The sequence below is a fragment of the Gossypium raimondii genome, chromosome 6 (assembly GCF_025698545.1).
Source record: "Gossypium raimondii isolate GPD5lz chromosome 6, ASM2569854v1, whole genome shotgun sequence".
In the NCBI taxonomy this organism is placed as follows: Eukaryota; Viridiplantae; Streptophyta; class Magnoliopsida; order Malvales; family Malvaceae; genus Gossypium; species Gossypium raimondii.
The window spans coordinates 59,728,310-59,748,663 of record NC_068570.1 but is presented as its reverse complement, the minus strand read 5'-3'; the positions used below and the strand labels follow the sequence as shown (position 1 = coordinate 59,748,663).

The 20,354-nt window shown below is 33.5% G+C and overlaps 2 protein-coding genes across 2 annotated transcripts; both read right to left on the bottom strand.

The window, feature by feature from the left end:
- Positions 1-1,781: 1,781 nt before the first annotated feature.
- Positions 1,782-2,144, bottom strand: LOC105771611 (protein RALF-like 4). Its single transcript, XM_012593043.2, has one exon. The coding sequence runs from the start codon at positions 2,142-2,144 to the stop codon at positions 1,782-1,784; it is 363 nt and encodes a 120-aa protein (XP_012448497.1).
- Positions 2,145-6,415: 4,271 nt separating this feature from the next.
- LOC128041786 (protein RALF-like 4) lies at positions 6,416-6,721 on the bottom strand. Its single transcript, XM_052632112.1, has one exon. The coding sequence runs from the start codon at positions 6,719-6,721 to the stop codon at positions 6,416-6,418; it is 306 nt and encodes a 101-aa protein (XP_052488072.1).
- Between the last annotated feature and the right edge of the window lie 13,633 nt (positions 6,722-20,354).

The window sequence follows — 20,354 nt, the reverse complement described above, 5'->3', positions numbered from 1 at the left end:
TGTTTTGATTCAATTTTCATGAATCCCTAACGCCAATATACATAAATAACTATACTTATTTAAGATAAAAATAAATTGATATATTCATTTCTTTAAAAGTATACATTAATTGAATCAAAATCGACCCTCATTCTAATATGATTTTAAACTTCAAAACGTTACGATTATATCCCCAAACTATCGATGTTATATTAATCAGTTATTTAGTTATTTAAAACCGTTAAATGACACGTCAAATCTTATGTAGCTGAATTTAAAATAAAAATTTAAAGAAAAATAGAATGTTGTCCGTAACTTTTAAAGTAAAACTAAAAATAAAGTAAAATTGAAAAAAGAAAAGAAAAAGACTTAACAATAAAACTTCATAAAGGCTTGAAAACCTCAAAACTAAGATTTTTGAAACATGTATTTTCTTCAAATTTTCATTTTAAATTATCTCGCATAAGATTTGATATGTCAATTAATGATTAAATTAACAATTTTAGTAATGGAAGGACCTAATTGACATAATCTTAATAGTTTGGGGATGTAATTAGAATGATTTAAAATTATATCTTTTGTATAAAATTATATTTCATATAATTTTTTAGAATTAAAAAGTAAAAATAGAAAAATCTTTATAAGAAAAATTGCAATAAGTAATTTTTATAAGAGAAATAACAGATAGTTGCCTCTTAGAAAAGTTAAAATATGTAGTTAGTCCTTGTACATTGATAAAATTTGAGATTTAGTCCATGTTCTTTTTTTATAAGAGGTTAAATGATAGAACGTTGTCATAATCATTAAAATCATAAATATTTTTCGTCAAAATTTATCAATGTGACGTGTTGATTAGATTATCCTCATATGATGTACACAAATAACATTGATAATGAGTAGAGTAGGATTTTAACTTAGAAAAGTAGGAGGATTGAAATTTTAACTTTTAAAGTACATGGATTAAATCTCAAATTTTATAGAAGTACAGGGACTAATAACATATTTAACCCTTATAAATTTTATAAAAGTACATTTCTAGCCTAGTTTTTCTTGTTCTTTATATATATATATAATTATTTCTTCCCTAAAATAGAGACTAAAAAATATAAGAGAAAGTGCAAAAACCCTTAATAATCTTTTGAACCACTCCTTTTTAATGGTTAAAATGTGCCACTAGTCCCTGTACTATGTATAAGTTTCAAATTTAATCATTATACTTTAATTTAGTCATTTTAGTCCCTGTAGTTTTCAAATTTTCTAATTGCAGTCTTGATCTAATGGTAGCTATTAAATTCATTGAGTTAATTTTTTCTATTTCCATAATTTGACGCGGAAAACATATTATCACATGTACATTTTCATATATTACTCACAAAAAAAGCTAATTAATGAATTTAACTGCTATTGTTTGCGTCAAAACCAAAATTTCCAAATTAAAAAAGATGGGACTAATGATGATTCGAGAACAAGGATTAAATCTACAATTTTACGCACAGTACAAAATAATAGTAGAATTTAACCAACCGGATTTAACTGCTACCGTTTGGGTTAGAATTGAAATTTCAAATTTTGCAAAGCACGTGGACTAAAATTGACTAACTCGAATAATACAAGGATTAAACCTCTTCAAATTAAACTATAGGTAAACTATACCAATTATTCCTTAACTTTGATTAAAATTATTAAAACTTTCACTAACACAATAACAAAACGTTGTTACTGGTGTAATGGTCAACTTTTCTTAGACATATATATATATTAGGGTTTTGTAAAGACAAAGCAACAATATGGGTTTCATATCCTCAAGCTGTATACCTTCTGCAACGCGTAGCGTAAGTACAACCACGTGTGTAAGGGTTAACCGGTTTCCCTGTACTGCACTCGTAGTAGGACCGACCCTGTTGGTGGCACGGGACATTATTTCTTTTTAGTGCTTCATAGCTAATGTACCTTCTTTTCGTACCGTTGCGCAACCAGCGGTTGGTCTCGGAATCCATCATCATCGTCGTCTCAGTCTCGATATCTTCGATGTTGACGGTCCACAAGGCTCCGTCACCGGTTCCAAAATGGGCAAGGGTCTTGTTGAACGTGGTTGCGGTGGTGGAACAGTTAGCCACCATTGCTAAGGCCAAAGGCATGAACATGAGCAAGGCCTTGGAAGCCATTAAAGAATAAAAAACAGAAGGTTTTAAAGAACAATGTTTAAAACTATGTGAAAATGAAAATCAGATTAGAAGGTTGAAGCTATTTGAGAGAGAAAAGCTTAAGCTTTGTAGGGAAGATGGTTTATCCGTGGTTTAATATATAATTTGGTAGACACTTTTTTTTTTCTTTTTGGTACCAAAATTAAATTAAGTTATAAATTTTGATAAGGGTTAAAATGCAATTTCACCATTATATTAGTTAATATCTTTATAATTTTTTAAAGGAATAAATTAAAATCTTAACATTTTTGAGGTCAAAGTGTAATTTTATCATTACTAATTTATAATTTTATACATTTTAAAGGGTTAAAAAAAAACAATTTTCCAATCTTTTTGGGGTCAATGCCCATGCCTACCCCAGGGGCAAAGCTAAATCAATTTTTTAGGGGGCTGGATAAAATTTTAATTTTTTATAGTCTATATCTTTATAATTTTTAAAGGATTAAATTGAATTTTTATAATTTTAGGGGGGATAAAGTGTAATTTTACCTTTACTAATTTAAAATTTTTAAAAAAATTTAAGTGCCTAATAACAATTTTCCATTTTAAGGGGTCAAGGCCCCTGCTAGCCCCCTAGATTCTCCTTTGCCTACCCCTCCCGTCGCCCCTAACGTGATATTTATTTCTTCTGTCTAATTTGGTATTTGTAATTGTGTTAACTTTTTAGTGTTTAATTCGGGTTTTGGGTTGATCAATTATGAATTTTTAGTCAAATAAATTCTAAAACTCGAATTAAATTACATCCAACGGATTGTATATTTGACAAATTAAATGTAAAATTAAATAGATTCATAATTAAAACTAAATTTATTCTACTAACAAGATCATAAGAAATTCAAACTACGACACTCAAGGGGCCATGGCCCCTAAAATGGTAAATTTTCAATTTAAGCTCTTTATAATTTATAAAATTTTAAATTAGTAATGGTAAAATTACATTTTAACCCCAAAATGATAAAAAATTTGATTTAACCCTTCAAAATTATGAACAAAATATTAAAATGATAAAATTATATTTTTACTATCGTAAAAATATATAATTTAATTTTAATCTAATTTATTTTAACTTCACCCCGGTGATTTGGGGCATGACACATGCCCATTAAATAAATTTGGAGCATGGCACATGCCCATTTAACAAAGTATATAAATGCATATTTAATAAATTTGGAGCATGACACATGCCCATTCAACTTGTATTCCTTTTGGGATATATGTCGATACAACAACAACAATCGTAAGAATTAACGATACGTAAATGTTGTGAGATAAAAAAAATTTAGAATTAAAATTAAATTGAATGATATAATATATAAATATTTAAAGGATAAAGTTATTATTATACCAATTTTAAAAGTGACACATCATCTTTTTGTTAGCTATTTAATGTAAATATTCGAGTAATTGGAAAACTATTTTGTAACTTTTCATAGTTAGTTAACAAAAAAAAAAAACTTACTAATAGTTGTAGTTTATCGTATCATATTTTATGTTTTTTTCTTTGTTTCTTTTGAAAACAACAACAATATATACATATACACACGCTATATATAAGATGACTAATTGAGTTGGTGTCACGAGTCAACTCGACATCAATTCAGTTATAAAATTATTAAAATACCCTTAATTTAAAGGGTAATTAATATTATTATAATGATTTTTTTTTGTTATTTCACAGTTTTATATAATATTTCAGATAAATTCTTATATATTATTTATTTATATTAGCAGTGGCGTATCTAGGGGGCTGGCAGGGGCACCCGGCTCTCGACTCCCCCTAAATTGGAAAATTGTCTATTTAGGTTCTTTAGAAATTTTAAAAATTTAAATTAATAAAGGTAAAATTGCATATTAACCTCCTAAAAATGTTAAAATGTTGATTTCAGCCCCTAAAATAAAATTTTGACTTCCCTCATGTATATTAGGGTTTTTGTAAAGTCAAAAGCTACATCTTGAAATCAAACTTTATTATATATATTTTTTAATTTCTCAGTTGATCTCACAAGTGTTCAAGTACTTCTCTTGGTTGATAAAATTGTAAAATTGAATTAGAAGGATAAATTTATATGCAGGAAATTTATCGAATCTAATTTCTAACATAACAAACTGTATATGCATCTGAATTATATATTAAGAGAAAAATATTTTTAAGTTGTTGATCTTTTAGAACGTTTAAAATTAACACTAGCATTATCGAATCATTACAAAATGGTAACTCGACTGTTATGTGCCATTATTGTAGTAATATTGGCTGGGTAATCATTTATTATAATTCGAATAGTTGATGATCATTTGTAACTTTTCGTAATGAATAATGAAGTAGTGGTATCGTATTTATATTAGGGTTTTGTAAAGACAAAGCTACAAACATAGGTTTCATATCCTTAACTAAGTAAACCTTTTGTAACGTGTGATAGAACAACCAGGGTTGTAAGGGTTAGCCGGTTTCCCTCTTTGGCAAGCGTAGTAGGACTGACCCCGCTGGTCACATGGGATCGAAATCTCGTGAAGTGATGAATAGCTAATGTACCTTCTTTAAAAGGTGGCTGTGGTGGTGGAAGAGTTAGCCACCCTTGCTAAGGCTAAAGGCGTGAACATAAGCAAGACCTTGGAACCCATTTTTAAAGAACAATGCTTAAAACTATGTGAAAATGAACACGAAGTTAAAAAGAAAGAGAGAAAAAAGTTTGGTCTTGACGAAACTAAAAATACTCAAACACCTATGAGCTCAAGTGAGAACACTAAAGTAAAACAACAAAGGTTCATTTGATAAACAACTCATTCCATTGCCATCAATGCTTGTACTTTGCTCTTTTAGTTTTGGTCCTTTGCATTGAAGTCCCCCCAATTTTATTAAATGGACTGTGCCATGCCCACCAATCACATCCTTTTCTCTCTTTGCTTTTTCATTTTTCATCTCTTTTTAACCCACATTTTCTTAATTATCTAAAATATGTCATATGTCTGTATTCTTTCCCAATTGAAAATTTAGTCTCTGTACATTTCAAATTTCAATGTCCAGATCTAATTGTACAGAGACTAGATTTTTAAAAATAAAAGTATAGGAGATAAATTTTAAATTTGAGATGAGTACACAGACATATGATATATTTTAATTGATTAAGAAAATGTGAGTTAAAAAGAGAGGAAAAAGAACCCCATGTGATGGCCTGGTGATCAAGGGTGTTCACCGCATCGAGTTGCGCTAGTCGCATTTGTTGTTCGAGTTTTATCATGTTATTGTAATTCACCAAAAAAAAAAGAAAAATGAGAAAGAAAAAAGAGAGAGAGAGAGAAAAGGATGTGATTGCCTGATTGGTGGGGCATGGCACAGTCCATTTAATAAATTTGGGGGACTTTAATGCAAAGGACCAAAAGTAAAACAAGTATTAATGGCAATGGAATGGGTTGTTTATCTTGAAATGAAACTTTGTTATTTTATTTTAGTGTTTGTTTTCTTTAATTTCTCACTTGAGCTCATAGGTGTACAAGATCGAGTAGCCCTAGGATCGTGTTGGTCTTTAGTCATAATGTAATCGACATGCCAATAGGAATAGATGGCGCACTTAGTATGACATATGAGGATTTGTACGGGACATGATGTGCATGGGTTTATATTATGGCCCTACGGTGTATTACTATATTGGAGTGTAAGTTGGAGCACTAACCTTGAAATTTATATTTGAGTATAGATTGGAGTAATGGATGGTTAAGTTCACGTTTTAAGTTTAAAGAGTTCCCTAAACTCGTTTTATATTTCGAACATTTCCACTCACATCTCTTATCCGTTTCTGAATATTTCAGTTCGAAATTTCAGGTACATGACAACCAACAAGTACAATTATATTAATCATACAAAAAAACACGAAAAGGTATCAAATTACTTTAGTTTTACACGGGTGTAAGTAGATACCTCCCTTATAGACGTAGATCATGCATATGAAATTTAACGTAAATTAGAAAGAATCTTAACTACTTGTTCTATACAAAAAAGAATTAACAGTTCAACAAATATTAATCTATACAGTATTTCAGTTCGATATGATAGAGATATTAAATTAGTTTGAAATTTTAAGTACATGACAAATACGATTAAATCAATAAATTCAACAGTTTAGATCGTTAAAGTACTAATCATACAAAAAAAAAAGAGTATAAAACTATTAATTTCATACCTATATAAGTGAATACCTCTTCTTATAAATATAGATATTTCATATTAGGGTTTTGTTTCATCTCTTTCTGTACTTAACCCCTTGTGCACAATTGTAATAGGATATACCACGTTTATTGCATGGGACTGTAGTAGCTTGAAGTGATGCATAGCTAACGTATCTTCTCCCTAACCTAACCAACCCGTCGTCGGTCTCGGAATCCATCATCATCTCGGCTTCGATATCGTCGATTTTTTCGACCAACAAGCCTCTGTTACCGGTTCTGAAATAGCGATGACCCTTGTTGAATGTGGCAGCGGTGGAGCAACCGGTCATCATTGCCAAGGCCAATGGCATGAACATAAGCCAAACCTTGGAGCCCATTTAGGGAAATTAAAAATAAAAAATAAAACAAAGTATTAAAAGAATGGGTTTTAAAAAACAATGCTAAAAAGTTAAAATATATATATATATATATATGTGTGTGTGTGTGTGAAGATGAAAATGAAATTGTAGAAAGAAGAAGAAAAGAAAGTTGAAGTTATGTGAGAGAGAAAAGCTTAAGCTTTGCCTTTCCTCATAAAAGGGAAAACTAAAGGCAAAGATGGTGAGAGATTTAGAGGGGTTGATTTGTGGTTTATAATTTTCTTTAGTTTGATTTTTCTTTTGGTTACCCTTGTTTTTCTCTTTGTAATTTTCTCCCCTTTGTTTTAGTTTTATCATATAAATGTATATAATTTATGGGTTAAAATACCATTTTGAGTTGATTGAGTCTTAACTCGATTGGTATGAATATGGTTGCCAATGCAGTAAGATATGGGTTCGAGTGCGTTGAAGTGTATTATCATCTTATTTATGGGTTGGGGAGAGGCTATGGGTAGTTCTAGGCTATCAATTTTAAAAATGTGGTGTTTATCGAATGTCTTTGTTTTATGCTTGGCTTTAATGGGTCAGTTTTTTTAGTATATCTCTATATGCTTAGCATTCTTTCTTTTTAATAAAATTCATGTTTGTTGAGAAAAAAAATTACGATGCTAATATATTTCATTAATTTTACATAATTTTGATCGGTATGATAATAAATTTAACTCTCGATGTTTATATATTCTATGTAAATGTTACGGGATAAAATTATTAAATCAAGATTAGTTTGATAGAATGCGAGAATGTTGCGGGCTAAATTTGTTAAATCAAGATCAAATTGACAGAATGTATAAACTTTGAGGGTTAAATTTGTTATTATGCTAATAAAAACATATGTATAATTGACGAAAAGCATTAACTTGTGATTAATTATCTTTAGGTGCTCATTTTTTAAATCAACAGGGATTAAACTCGGCAAGGGTCAAATTCGACTCTTTTTAAAAGTTTGAGAGACAAATTTAACTAAAAAAAGAATAAATGTCAGATTGACAAAAAAAAATTATTAATGTCAAATTTTCTTTATCTTTCAAATTAAACTCAGCGAATATTCAGAGATATTTTTGTTTTTAAATAAAATGGGATTTACTCTAAAAATATATAAATACAAAATTTTCATTTCATGGTATCACATTTAAATATCGAAATTGAATTCATACTTTTGAAAATTAAAACAATGAGCATTTAATAAGTTATATTTGGGCATTGCAAGGGTGCTAAAATTTTTCTCATGCATAACGACTCTCGAACCCACATATTTCTGGATTTTAACGTACCTAGCCAAAAAATATTAGTGGTGACTGCCCGTTCTTAATCACACAATCAAGATCACACCAAAATTCAATCAGCTATTTTCAACTATTATATATCAGCTTTTCAGCTATTTTTTTTGTCCCCATAGGGTGTTCTTGGTATTGCCATAACCATGAGATTCTAAGCTTTTCAGCTTTTTTTTTTTTTGTTTTATAGTTGTCAGTATACCAATTTACTTATTTACTGATTGACTCTATGTTTGTTTGATTGTGGGAAACTGAAGGCTCCACCTTTACTTGCATGATTATTCATGAAGAATAATATGCATGAAACAACATTCAACAGGCAACAATTTCCAGTGTTGTACAGTCCATCCAGGGTACTGGCTATTCTGGTTCATTGGTGGCTACCAGGTAAAGTGTCTTACAATATTTATTATCAGATGCTGTTTTATTTCTTATTGTTTTGCAATCTCATCTGCAAGCCATTTTTGGTGATACAGAAGAATGCAAGTGAGTAGTGGTGTGGTATTCCTTTCTATTGAGATCTAAATGTTCAAATTTTGTCAGTCACCTTGAACCATGGAATCCATTTGAGACCAATAAAACATGGAAAAGTTGAAGCACACAAGGAATTAATTTCTTTAATGGCAGCTTGTTTAGAAACTGAAAATATATGAAAAGGTAAAGGAAAATTTCTAATAGAAGCTCAAAGTAACATTAATGGGAAACAAACTTTTAAGAAGGCAAAGAGGTTGACTTACATTACAGAAGCCTCGTGCTGTCATGCGCTATATCTGCATTGCAAAGGCGAATGAGGGAGATGCTGGAGTTGCTTCCATGATCATCATTTCCACAGCTCTTCCATGGGAACTCTTCGTTCTCGAGCTACCTCTGGAAACTGCTTCATTTTTTGCACAACAACTGTTGCTCTGGCATTGTTGGCATTTCCGCAATGCGGTCTCAACTCCCATTATTGTCGCAGAGCTCCTCCTGAAATCACTCCGGTACCAGGTGCAGTAGGTCAAAGCATAATCTTTACTGCTCCATAATCACCCCTTGATCTTCCAACCATTTCCCAATGACACCAACAAAGAGCATATTGGCATGCCATCTTTCATCATGATATTAGGCTAAACTGAGATAGCTACTATGTCAATATATATATGATCCTAATGAGTGATCTGTAATTACAGTTAGTTGAGTCAGTTATTCTGTTTACTGCATGCTTAGATACTTGTTATGATCCTAATGAGTGATCTGTAATTACAGTTAGTTGAGTCAGTTATTCTGTTTACTGCATGCTTAAATACTTGTAACAGTCATATAGATAATATGTGAGTATATATATGCATCCCCCCAAAACTTTTCTTTGTTCCTCTTGTTAGCTTTCAAGACCCAACTTCTCCTTTTCTCTGTTCCTCTTGTTAGCTTTCAAGACCCAACTTCCTCTTTTCTTTGTTCTTTTGTTTCGATTCAACTGCTCCTTCAGGCTTAATCTGCATGTGGGTACTCTTTTCTTTCTCCCTAAGTCTATTACCAATGTAGTCCACTTGATGCTTTGATGTTCTTTTCTTTTTCTTGTTTTTACAGTGTAAGTGAAATCTTTTGTTCTCTTCTCTTTTACAAGGTAATCATGGCTTCGGAGGACGTTCAGGACAATGATGAAATACTGTTGAGTTTTCTGATTTTTTTTTTCGCCTATAGGGTGTTCTTGACATTGCCATAATCATAGGTTTTTAAAGCTTTTTAGTTTTATACTAATTTACTAATTGAATTTATGTTTGTTTGGTTGTTCTTACTAAAGGCTCCACCTTTACATGCACGATTACTTCATTAAGAACAATATGCATGAAACTGCTGCATCTCTCAGACAAGAAGCCGGTGTTCCCAACAATTCAGTCCGTATGAACTCTTCACTTTTTCACCATATATTCATTTTTATTAAAGCCTGTTTCCTATTGAATTGATTGTTCACTTTCAACATAAAGTTTCTTGGTGTTGAAATCTCTGGCATGTACCTTTTTTCAACCATGTCTTCACTCTTCAATCTTTTGTTTCTTCTAACGCAAGAAAGCATTAGGAGTTCCAACTTTTTTTTCTTGAGATTATTTAAAATGTTCACATTTTCTATAAATCTTGTAATTTGTAGATTGTAAAAGACATCAATTTTTTTTTCCAGAGATTGACCATCCCCAAGGTATCTTAAAAGAATGGTGGTCATCATGTTCTGACATAATTCTTAAAGAGTTCTCTGAGGCAGAAACCTCTGCTCAGGTGATTGTTTGAGGAATTTAAGGTCATGTTGTGCTATATGCTTCTTAATTTGTGAAAACCATCATAGTCCTTTTCCTCATTAATGACTGATTTGCGATGAATCAGATGAGTAAACAAATGATGCAAACCGAAGAACATCAAAACACAGATGATATGCTACAGCAACAGCAGGTAATATGCGATCAGTCATGAGGTTTCTTTACCAAAGATGGCAAATTCCATGTCAGTGGAAAGTGTCATACAGATTTGCATCAGAAACGTTGGCTACTTAATGAAAATTTCATCTGCAGGATTAATGATTTGTGGAATTTAAGATCATGTACAGCTATATACTTATTAATTTGTGAAAACCATCATAGTTCTTTTCCCCATTAAAGACTGATTTGTTAAATCAGATGAGTAACCACATGATGCAAACCGAAGAACATCAAAACACAGATGATATGCTACAGCAACAGCAGGTAATATGTGATCAGTCATTAGGTTTCTTTACCAAAGATAGCAAATTCCATGTCAGTGGAAAGTGTCATACAGATTTGCATCGTAAATGTTGGCTACTAAATGAAATGTTCATCTGCAGGATTCTGTTGGTAATACAAGCACCCCGGTCAGAAATTTATCTCCCGGCCATTCTGGTGAAAGTGACAATAAAGGTTATTCTGTCAAGACTAGCACAAAAAAGCTTTGCAGCTATACTTTAATTTGTGTGTATGGTACATGGATAAGATCCTCTAAGGACCCTTTAATTCTTGGGGTTGTGTGTACATGTATCGTTATTTGACACTTACACTTGATTCCGTAATAATCATTTTGTCATTACTGGTGTAGCCGCCTTCTTTGGAGAGGGTAATTGCCTCAACTGTAGTACCGAAGAAGTCTTGTGCTGTGATTTCTCCTCAGATGGGAAGCTTCTAGCTATAGCAGGGCGTGAAGCGAAGGTGGTACTTTTTTCTTCACAAGATTTTAAATATTGTATAAGTTTAAAGCTAATTTCATTTTTCTTCTTGCAGGTTATGTTTTGGAATATCGAAGATCATAATAAATTTGTAACTGATGAAAGCCATTCTCTGCCCATCAGCGATGTTCGATTTAAACCAAATTCAACCATAGTTGCAACGTCTTCCTATGACAAGACTGTCCAAATATGGGATTCTGCTGAAGTAACAATGTTCCTCTTGAACTTCACATATTTATTTAGTATTGTCAACACATATCATATCTGGCATTCAAATCATAGACCGAATGTACAACATTTGCTTCCCTTTTGATGATATTTCTTCATTTCTTTGACATGGAAGGCTGGGAAATCTCCTTTAAAGCTTCAGGGTCATGGCGACCATGTCTTGTCATTAGATTTCCATCCTAGAAGGACGAATCTCCTTTGTTCCTCTGATAGAAATAATGAGATTAGATTCTGGGATATCAACCAAGGTTCTTGGACTCATATCTTTAAGGTCAGATGGCATCTATTAGAATATCTCAGAGATATTAAGGACTTAACCCTGATTTTGCTTACCTATATTGCCTTGTGAGGTGATTGCAGGGAGCTACTAAACAAGTCAGATTCGAGCCTCGCAATGGAAATTTGCTTGCAACGTCTTCAGGAAATGTTGTCAAAGTATTTGATGTTCAGACCTACGAGCTCTATGCCGTTTTCAAGGTCGAATATATTTGGATGCTATTATAGCGTCTTCATGCATCTAAGCTAGTATTTTGTGTTCAGATCTACAAGCTTTGCATCCATACCCTGAAGTAACCCGAAAGTTCCAAGTAACTTGATATATTTGCCTCCTAGAATGTATGAAGAAATGTTCTATTTTGTTTCAGGGACATGACAAAGAAGTTCAGTCAATTTGCTGGGATCCAGATGGCACGCGATTTATCTCCATCAGTGAAGACAGTGCACGATTATGGTCAGTGTCTGAACGGAAAAGCTTGCATGAATTGAGTTCAACAGGAAACAATTTCCAGTGTTGCACATTCCATCCATGGAACTGGAAAATCTGGATCATTGGTGGCTACCGGGTAATGTCTCTCAGAATATTTATTATCAAATTCAGTTTTATTTCTTGTAATCTTGCAATCACATATGCAAGCCATTGTTGATGATGCACAAGAATGCAAGTGAGTAATGGTGTGATATCCCTTTCAGTCATTTGAAGTATGGAATCCGTATGAGAGAAATAAAACATTGACAATTGATGCACACAAGGAACTCGTTTCTTCACTCGCAACTTCAATAGATCCTGAAATGGTTGCCTCTACAAGCTATGACAAGTCGGTTAAACTATGGGCCTCTCCATGAGAAATCATGCATTTGCTTGGCCCAGAGCCATGTTTACATATGGAGTATTTTTGAATGAAGTTAATGGCAACTGCAGACAAAAATAAATAGTGAAGACAAGTATATGCATAGACTAAACAACTTACAGACGGAAGTTTACATCCAGAAGAAGATTTTATACACACTGAAGCATAAAATGCTGCTTTCTGTTCTCTTTTCTTGTTGGCTAATCTTTTGGACTTGGATCCTTTTTCTTTTATATGGGAAATGAAAGATCATTACTGATTTCTATTGACAATAATGAAGCTTTTTGGAGGAAGGATTATGGCCGTTTTTTTATGGTTGGTTCGTGCAGTGTTGATGTTTGTATATCTTTATAATATCAAGTTTTACTGTCAACAACCAAGAGTCTATTGCCTGAAAAGGGAACTTGATTGTAAAGACTGTCAGCCAATATCAGGATAAATGGCAAGTCCTCAAGTTCTCAAGTACTTGACTGTAAAGACTGTCAGCCAATATATGAAAAGGAAAAATTCTAATAGAATCTCAAAGTAACATTAATGGGAAACAATCTTTTAAGAAGGCATAGAAGTTGACTTACATTATAAAAACCTTTTGTACTGTATAGATACATTGGAGAGGAGAATGAAGGTAATGGTGAAGTTGAATCCATGAACATCACTTTCACAGCTCTTCCATGGGAATCCCTCGTTCTTGAGCAACCTCTCAAAACTGCTTCATTTTCTGCACAACAACTGTAGCTCTGGCGTTGTTGGCAGTTTTACTTTAAAGTTGGTGCCACAAAGTGTTCCCAACACCTATCATTGTGTTATGCACAGGAAGATGTTTTGACCTATGGTTACTCAAGAGGCAGATTCGTCCTTGACTAAAGCCCCTCCAAATAAAGTTATAAATTGCTTACCTCTTTATTTCATATTGGCAGCCGTCTCCCTTTCTATTCTTTCTCTGATATTGTTTTCCGATAAAAGCATCCACATCAAAATGTTGCACTGCTCCTCCTGCAATCACTTCAGTACCAGGTGAAACAGGTTCTAAGCATAACCTTACTTCCCCAATCACCCTTTGATCTGCCAACCATTTCAGCATAACTTGCTATTATATCTCATCTCATTAAATTTTGGTTAACTTTTGCATGGTACTGTCACTTGCTGCCTAACCACTTCTTGGTGTATATATATATACATATATGCATCCCCCCAGACTTTTCTTTATTCCTCTTGTTAACTTCCAATCCCAACTTCCCCTTATCTTTGCTGTTTCGTTTTGATTTCAACTGCTCCTTGAGGCTTAATCTGCATGTGGATACTCTCTTCTTTCTCCATAAGTCTATTACCAATGTATTCCACTTAATGCTTTGATCTTCTTTACTTTTTCTTGTTTTTATAGTGAAAGTAAAGACTTTTGCTTTCTCTTCTTTTTGAAGGCAATCATGGATTTGGGGGACAACCAGGAATATGAAAAACTGTGAGTTTTCAGATTCTTTTTTCGCCCATAGGGTTTTCTTGGCATTGCCATAATCATTGGTTTTTAAAGCTTTTCAGTTTTATATTATTTACTGATTGAATCATATTTGTTTGATTATGGGGGACTAAAGGCTCAACCTTTATTTACATGATTACTTTATGAAGAATGGTATGCGTGAAACCGCTGCAATTTTCAGAGAAGAAGCTAGTCGTATGAACTCTTCACTTTTTAACATATATTCATTTTTATTAAAAGCCTGTTTCCTAATGAAATGGTTGTGCACTTTTCAACATATCGTTTCTTGATGTTGAAGGTTGTAAGTTGATTAAACTCTCTTTTGAACAACGATTTATAAACACAATTGGCTTATTCTTCTACATGAATCTTTTGTTTCTTCGTTTTGCAAGGCCTGTAATTTATTGATTGTAAAAGAGATCCATTTTTTTTCAGCATTTGACTATAACTCCCCCCAAGCCCAAGGATTCTTACAACAATGGTGGACAGTATTTTATAACCAACTTACCTCTAGTCTACCAAATCTTCAAGAATTATCTGAGGTAGAAACCTCTGCTAAGGTGATTGTTTATGGAGCTTAAGATCATATTGTGCTATACATGTTCATTTTTATTGCAATCTTGTCTAGTGATGTGTTTTTTGTCAATATCACAGGCTGCATAAAATGCTGGTACTGGACATAGATATCTTCCTACTTCCGCAGATTTTCATTCCGATTCCGCTTTCAAATCACTTGCTGAAACTAATCAAGTGTGCCCCCCATATTCTGCTGCATCTAGTTCAAGGTATACATATGTTTTTATTGAACTAATTACAAGGCTTGTATCATTCACAAATAATTTATAGTTTGTTACATATTACATGATTCACTGCCTAGTTTAGCATATTGGTGAAACGTATAATTTTAGATTAATAGTGAAGTGTATATGATTATCCATTCTGGTATCTAATTTGCTTTAACAATTTTTGGAGAGTTTTTCGATTTCTTGATTTTGTTTAACATTTTTTCATGTATCAATCAGCCTTCTGCAACCACAGACAAATCATGCTCAGCATCAAGAACTTGTTAGGATATGTTCTAAACTATCTATTCGTGTATGCAATAACACTGAATTGTTAATAAACTCAGAACCATTCCTACAAATCCATCCACCCTCCATGAGGCACATAACTGCGAACTTCTGATAACCGGACCTTCTGAAATGCAGAACAAAGTCGAGGCATGGGAGAACCATTCCTATAAATGAAACCACCCTCCATGGGGAACAAAACCTCAAACTTCCGATAACTGGACCTCATGCTGATGGTTAGCTTGGCCTTTTATCTGGTTTTAGTTCATTCAGTGTTCCAAAACAGGAGATGAATAATCTGTATCTGCTTTATTTGAGAAGATTTTATACACGCTGCAGTATAAAATGCTGGTTTTTGTTCTGTTTTCTTGTTGGCTAGTCTTTTGGACTTGTATCCTTTTTCTTTTACTTGGGAAATGAAAGATCATTGCTGATTTCTATTGGAAATAATGAAGCTTTTAGGGGGAAGAATTTGTTGGAACAGTTTCAAAACATATATAGTCTTTCAATCGTTGCAAATGAAAAGTTATATCACTTTATTATTAACCAAAAGTGATCAAATCTCATAATGATGAATTATGTCTTTTAAATTCAAAAATTATATCACTTTATTGTCAACAAAGAATCATGATTATTCAAGGATACTTCTATTGAATAATTTGTTAAAAGGTGTGACTATCCATTTAGATAGTCATGTTTCTATGAAGAGACATGAGAGCGGAGTGTTTAGTGGACTGTTTTCGTTAGTGCAAAACGTAGACAGTCATTGGACTTCATTGTATCCTCAAGGTTCATTTGTAGTAACTCTTTTGCACACTAACAATTCTACTTTCTTTAAGTTAATTTTTATCCCCACACCAACAGGATTATGGCTGCTTTATTCATGGTCGGTTCATGCAGTGTTGATGCTTGTATATCTCTATAATATTTACTGTCAACAACCAAGAGTTTTGATGCCTGGAAAAGGGACTTGATTGTAAAGACTGTCAGCCAACATCAGAATATATGGCAAGTTTTCAAGTACTTGAGTTTGGACATGCACCTGTAAATATATGAAAAGGAAAAGGACAAATTCTAATAGAAGCTCAAAGTAACATTAATGGGAAACAAACTTTTAAGATGTCAAAGAGGTTGACTTACATTACAAAAGCCTCATGCACTGTATCTGCATTACAAAAGCTCTTCCATGGGAATCTCTCGTTCTTGGCATTTTCTGCGCTACAAGGCATTGTTGGCCTTTTAACTTAAAAGTTGGTTCCGCAATGCGTTCTCGACACCCGTCATGGTCGCACAGCTCCTCCTGGAATCACTCCAGTACCAGGTGCAGGAGATCAAAGCATCACCTTTACTGCCCCATAATCACCCTCTGATCTGCCAACCATTTCCCAAATGACATCAACAAGAAGCATATTGGCATGCCATCTTTCACCATTATATTAGGCTAAATTGGGTTCGCTACTATGGATATATATATATGATCCTAATGAGAGATCTGTAATTACAGTTAGTTGAGTCTGTTATTCTGTTTACTGCATGTTTAAATACTTGTAACAGTCAGATAGATAATCATTCTTGATTCTTGAATGTACAAACATAACTTGCTAAGTCATCTGGCTTGAAGCAAGATTTGCTTCACTTCATTTCATTATATTTTGGTTTTCTTATGCACGGTATTGTCACTTGCTCCCTAGCCACCTCTGGATATATATATGTATGCATCCCCCTGGACTCTTCTTTGTTCTTCTTGTTAGTTTTGAAGACCCAAATTCCCCTTTTCTTTGTTCGTTCATTTTGATTTCAACTGATCCTTAAGGCTTAATCTGCATGTGGGTACTCTCTTCTTTCTCCATAAGTCTTATTACCAACGTCGTCCGCTTAATGCTTTGATGTTCTTTTCTTTTTCTTGTTTTTACAGTGAAAGTGAAGAGTTTTGTTTTCTTTCCTTTTGAAGGCAATCATGGCTGGGGGGGACGATCCAAACCATGAAAAACTGTGAGTTTTCTGTTTCTTTTTTTCGCCCATAGGGTGTTCTTGACATCGCCATAACCATGGGATTTTAAAGCTTTTCAGTTTTATACTTGTTTAAAGGCTCGAGCTTTACTTGCACGATTTCTTCATGAAGAATGATATGCGTGAAACCGCTGAAATTTTTAGACAAGAAGGCAATGTTCCCAACAATCCAGTCCGTATGAACTCTTCACTTTTCCTAATAAAATGTTTCAACATATAGTTTCTTGATGTTGAAGGTTCTGGGATTTGTGATTTGTTGATTATAAAAGAGATCCATTTTCTTTTCAGCATTTGACTATAACTCCTCTCAAGGTCAAGGATTCTTAAAACAATGGTGTGAACCATTTTATAAGCTACTTACCCCTGGGCCGCCAATTCTTCAAGCAAACTCTGAGGCAGAAATCTCAGATCCGGTGATTGTTTATGGAACTTAAAGATCATATAGTGATTGTTTACGGTGATTTTTATTACAATCTTGTCTAGTTATGTGTTGTTTGTCAATATTACAGGCTGCACAAAATGTTCGAACAAAAAAAAAGAAGACATCCATGATGAATCAGCAATGGACTGGACAGACATATTTTCCTACTTTCACAGATTTCTGTTCCGGTTCCGCTTTCCAATCACATGCTGAAGATAATCAAATGAGGCCCCCATTTTCAAGGTTTACATATGTCCATGCTTCTCATTCTCATTTTCATGTTCATGTATCTCATTTTCTTGTTTTTGTTTTTTACATTCTTTTATTGCATCAATCAGCTTTCTGCCACCACAGATAAATCTTGATCAGGACGTTGAAATGGTATGTTCTAAACTATCAGTTCACCTTTGCGTTAACACCGGGTTGTTATTAATTTCGCTAAACATTTTCAATATGCAGTCGGAAGGTCAAAGCACTAACTTTCCTATAAATCCAACCACCTTCCAATGGGAACAAAACCTCCAACTTCCGGTAACCGCCACTAGACATCATGGTGAAGGTTAGCTTGGCCTTTTATCTGGTTTTAGTTCATTCAGTGTTAAAAAAACAGGAGATGAATAATGTGTATCTGCTTTATTTGAGAAGATATGCATGAGATGCATGCAGTTTTGCCTCGGTTTACTTCATGTATATCATACATTCATGGATCTTTTATTATCTTTTCAGGACCAAGGGAATCAATTGAGCCACCACCAGTCAACACCACTGGACATCATGGTGAAGGTTAGCTTGGCCTTTTATCTGGTTTTAGTTCATTCAGTGTTAAAAAAAAAAACAGGAGATGAATACTGTGTATCTGCTTTATTTGAGAAGACATGCATGAGATGCATGCAATGTTTGCCTTGGTTTACTTCATGTATATGTATATGTATTTGTGTATGTATATCATACATTCATGGATTTTTTATTATCTTTTCAGGACCAGGTGAATTAATTGAGCCACCACCAGTCAACATATTGCATATAATTGTAAGTGGAATGTTAATTATCTTTTTTGCTGGAGCACCTTACACTCACAGGCACTAGGTTTTCTTTGTTTTGATTTTATAGCTGTTTAAGCCCTTATTGTAGATAAAAGTTTCGGATACATTTAGGTTTTTCCATGTATTCAAAAGGGTATTTGGAGGGTCATATCTGAATACTCATGTCCAAACACGAGTGCTTGAGGAAAATGAAAAGTTGAAGCAACATATTGCATGCTGCTGTTTATTAGCAGTTTTATTTGTTAGAATACCTTTCACTCTCATATGAAAACCATCATAGTTGTATTCCTCATTTGTGACTGATTTGTGATGAACTGAACGATGCAAACCAAAGAGCATCATCGAAACTGAGATCAGTAATATGTGATTAGTCATAGAAGAAGAAGATAGCAAATTCAATGTCAGTGGAAAGTATCATAACTGTAATGATATGTTCATCTGCAGGGTAATAAACCAAGCACTTCCTATTTTTCCGGTGAACGAGAAAATAACGGTAATTCTGTCAAAAACTAACAGAAGAAACTAAACATAGTCATGTATCTTTATTTGATAATCACACTTGAGTCCCTAATAATAGATCGGTCATCCATGGTGCAGGCTTCTCCTTAGTAGGGGTTGGTTGCCTCCCCTTTAAAAGAAAGAAGGAAACGTTCTGCAGCCATTTCTCCTCAGATGGGAAGTTCCTAGCTACAGCAGGGCCTGAAAAGGTGGTATTAAGGTGTAATATTAGCTTTTTTTTTTCTTACACAACATCTAATTGTATAAGTTCAAAGCTAATTTCACTTTTTCTTCTGGTAGGTCGCCTTTTGGCACATGAAGCATCGTTCTAAAATTGGAAGTAAGACAGGCCATTCTCTTCCCATTACTGATGTTCGATTTGTACCAAATTCACACGTAGTTGCAACATCTTCCTATGACAAGACTGTCCTAATATGGGAAGATCCTAAAGTAACAATGTTCTTCTTGTAACTTCAGATATTTATTTAATATTTTTTCTAAAATATTCAAAAAGAACTAAACATACCTTGGCCCGACGCTTAGATCCTAGTCCGAGTAACATAATGAGTGTACTACAGCATTTACTTTCCTTTTGATGACATGTCTTCATATGGCAGACTGGGAGACCTCCTGTAAGGCTTGAGGAGCATATCAACCAGGTCTTGTCATTAGATTTCCATCCTAAAAGGGAGAATCTCCTTTGTTCCTCTGACGGGATTGATGAGATTAGGTTCTGGGATATCAACCGAGGCTCTTGTATTCATATCTTTCAGGTCAGATAGCATCTATTAGAATATGGTTAAAATGTGTCTATAGTCCCTGTACTTCTCGAAAATTAAGTATAGACAGGCATATTTTAACCTTAGAATATCTCATAGACGACAAAGGACCGATCCCTGATTTTGCTTACCTATATTTCCTTGTGTGAGGTGATTGCAGGGAGCTAGTAAACAAGTCAGATTCCAGCCTCTCTTTGGAAGGTTTCTTGCAACTTGTTCAGACAATGTTGTCAACCTAATTGATGTTGAGACCAGCAAGATCTGTGCCCGTTTCGAGGTTGAATTGATTTGGATGCTATTATAGCACTCATTTGCATCTAATAATATATTGTCTATTCATGTCAAACACATATCCATACCCGACAGTCACCCCAGAGTTCCAAGTAACATAGTCTATTTGTGTCATTGCATGTATGAACAAATGTTAATATTTTGTTTCAGGGACACGAAAATGAAGTTCAG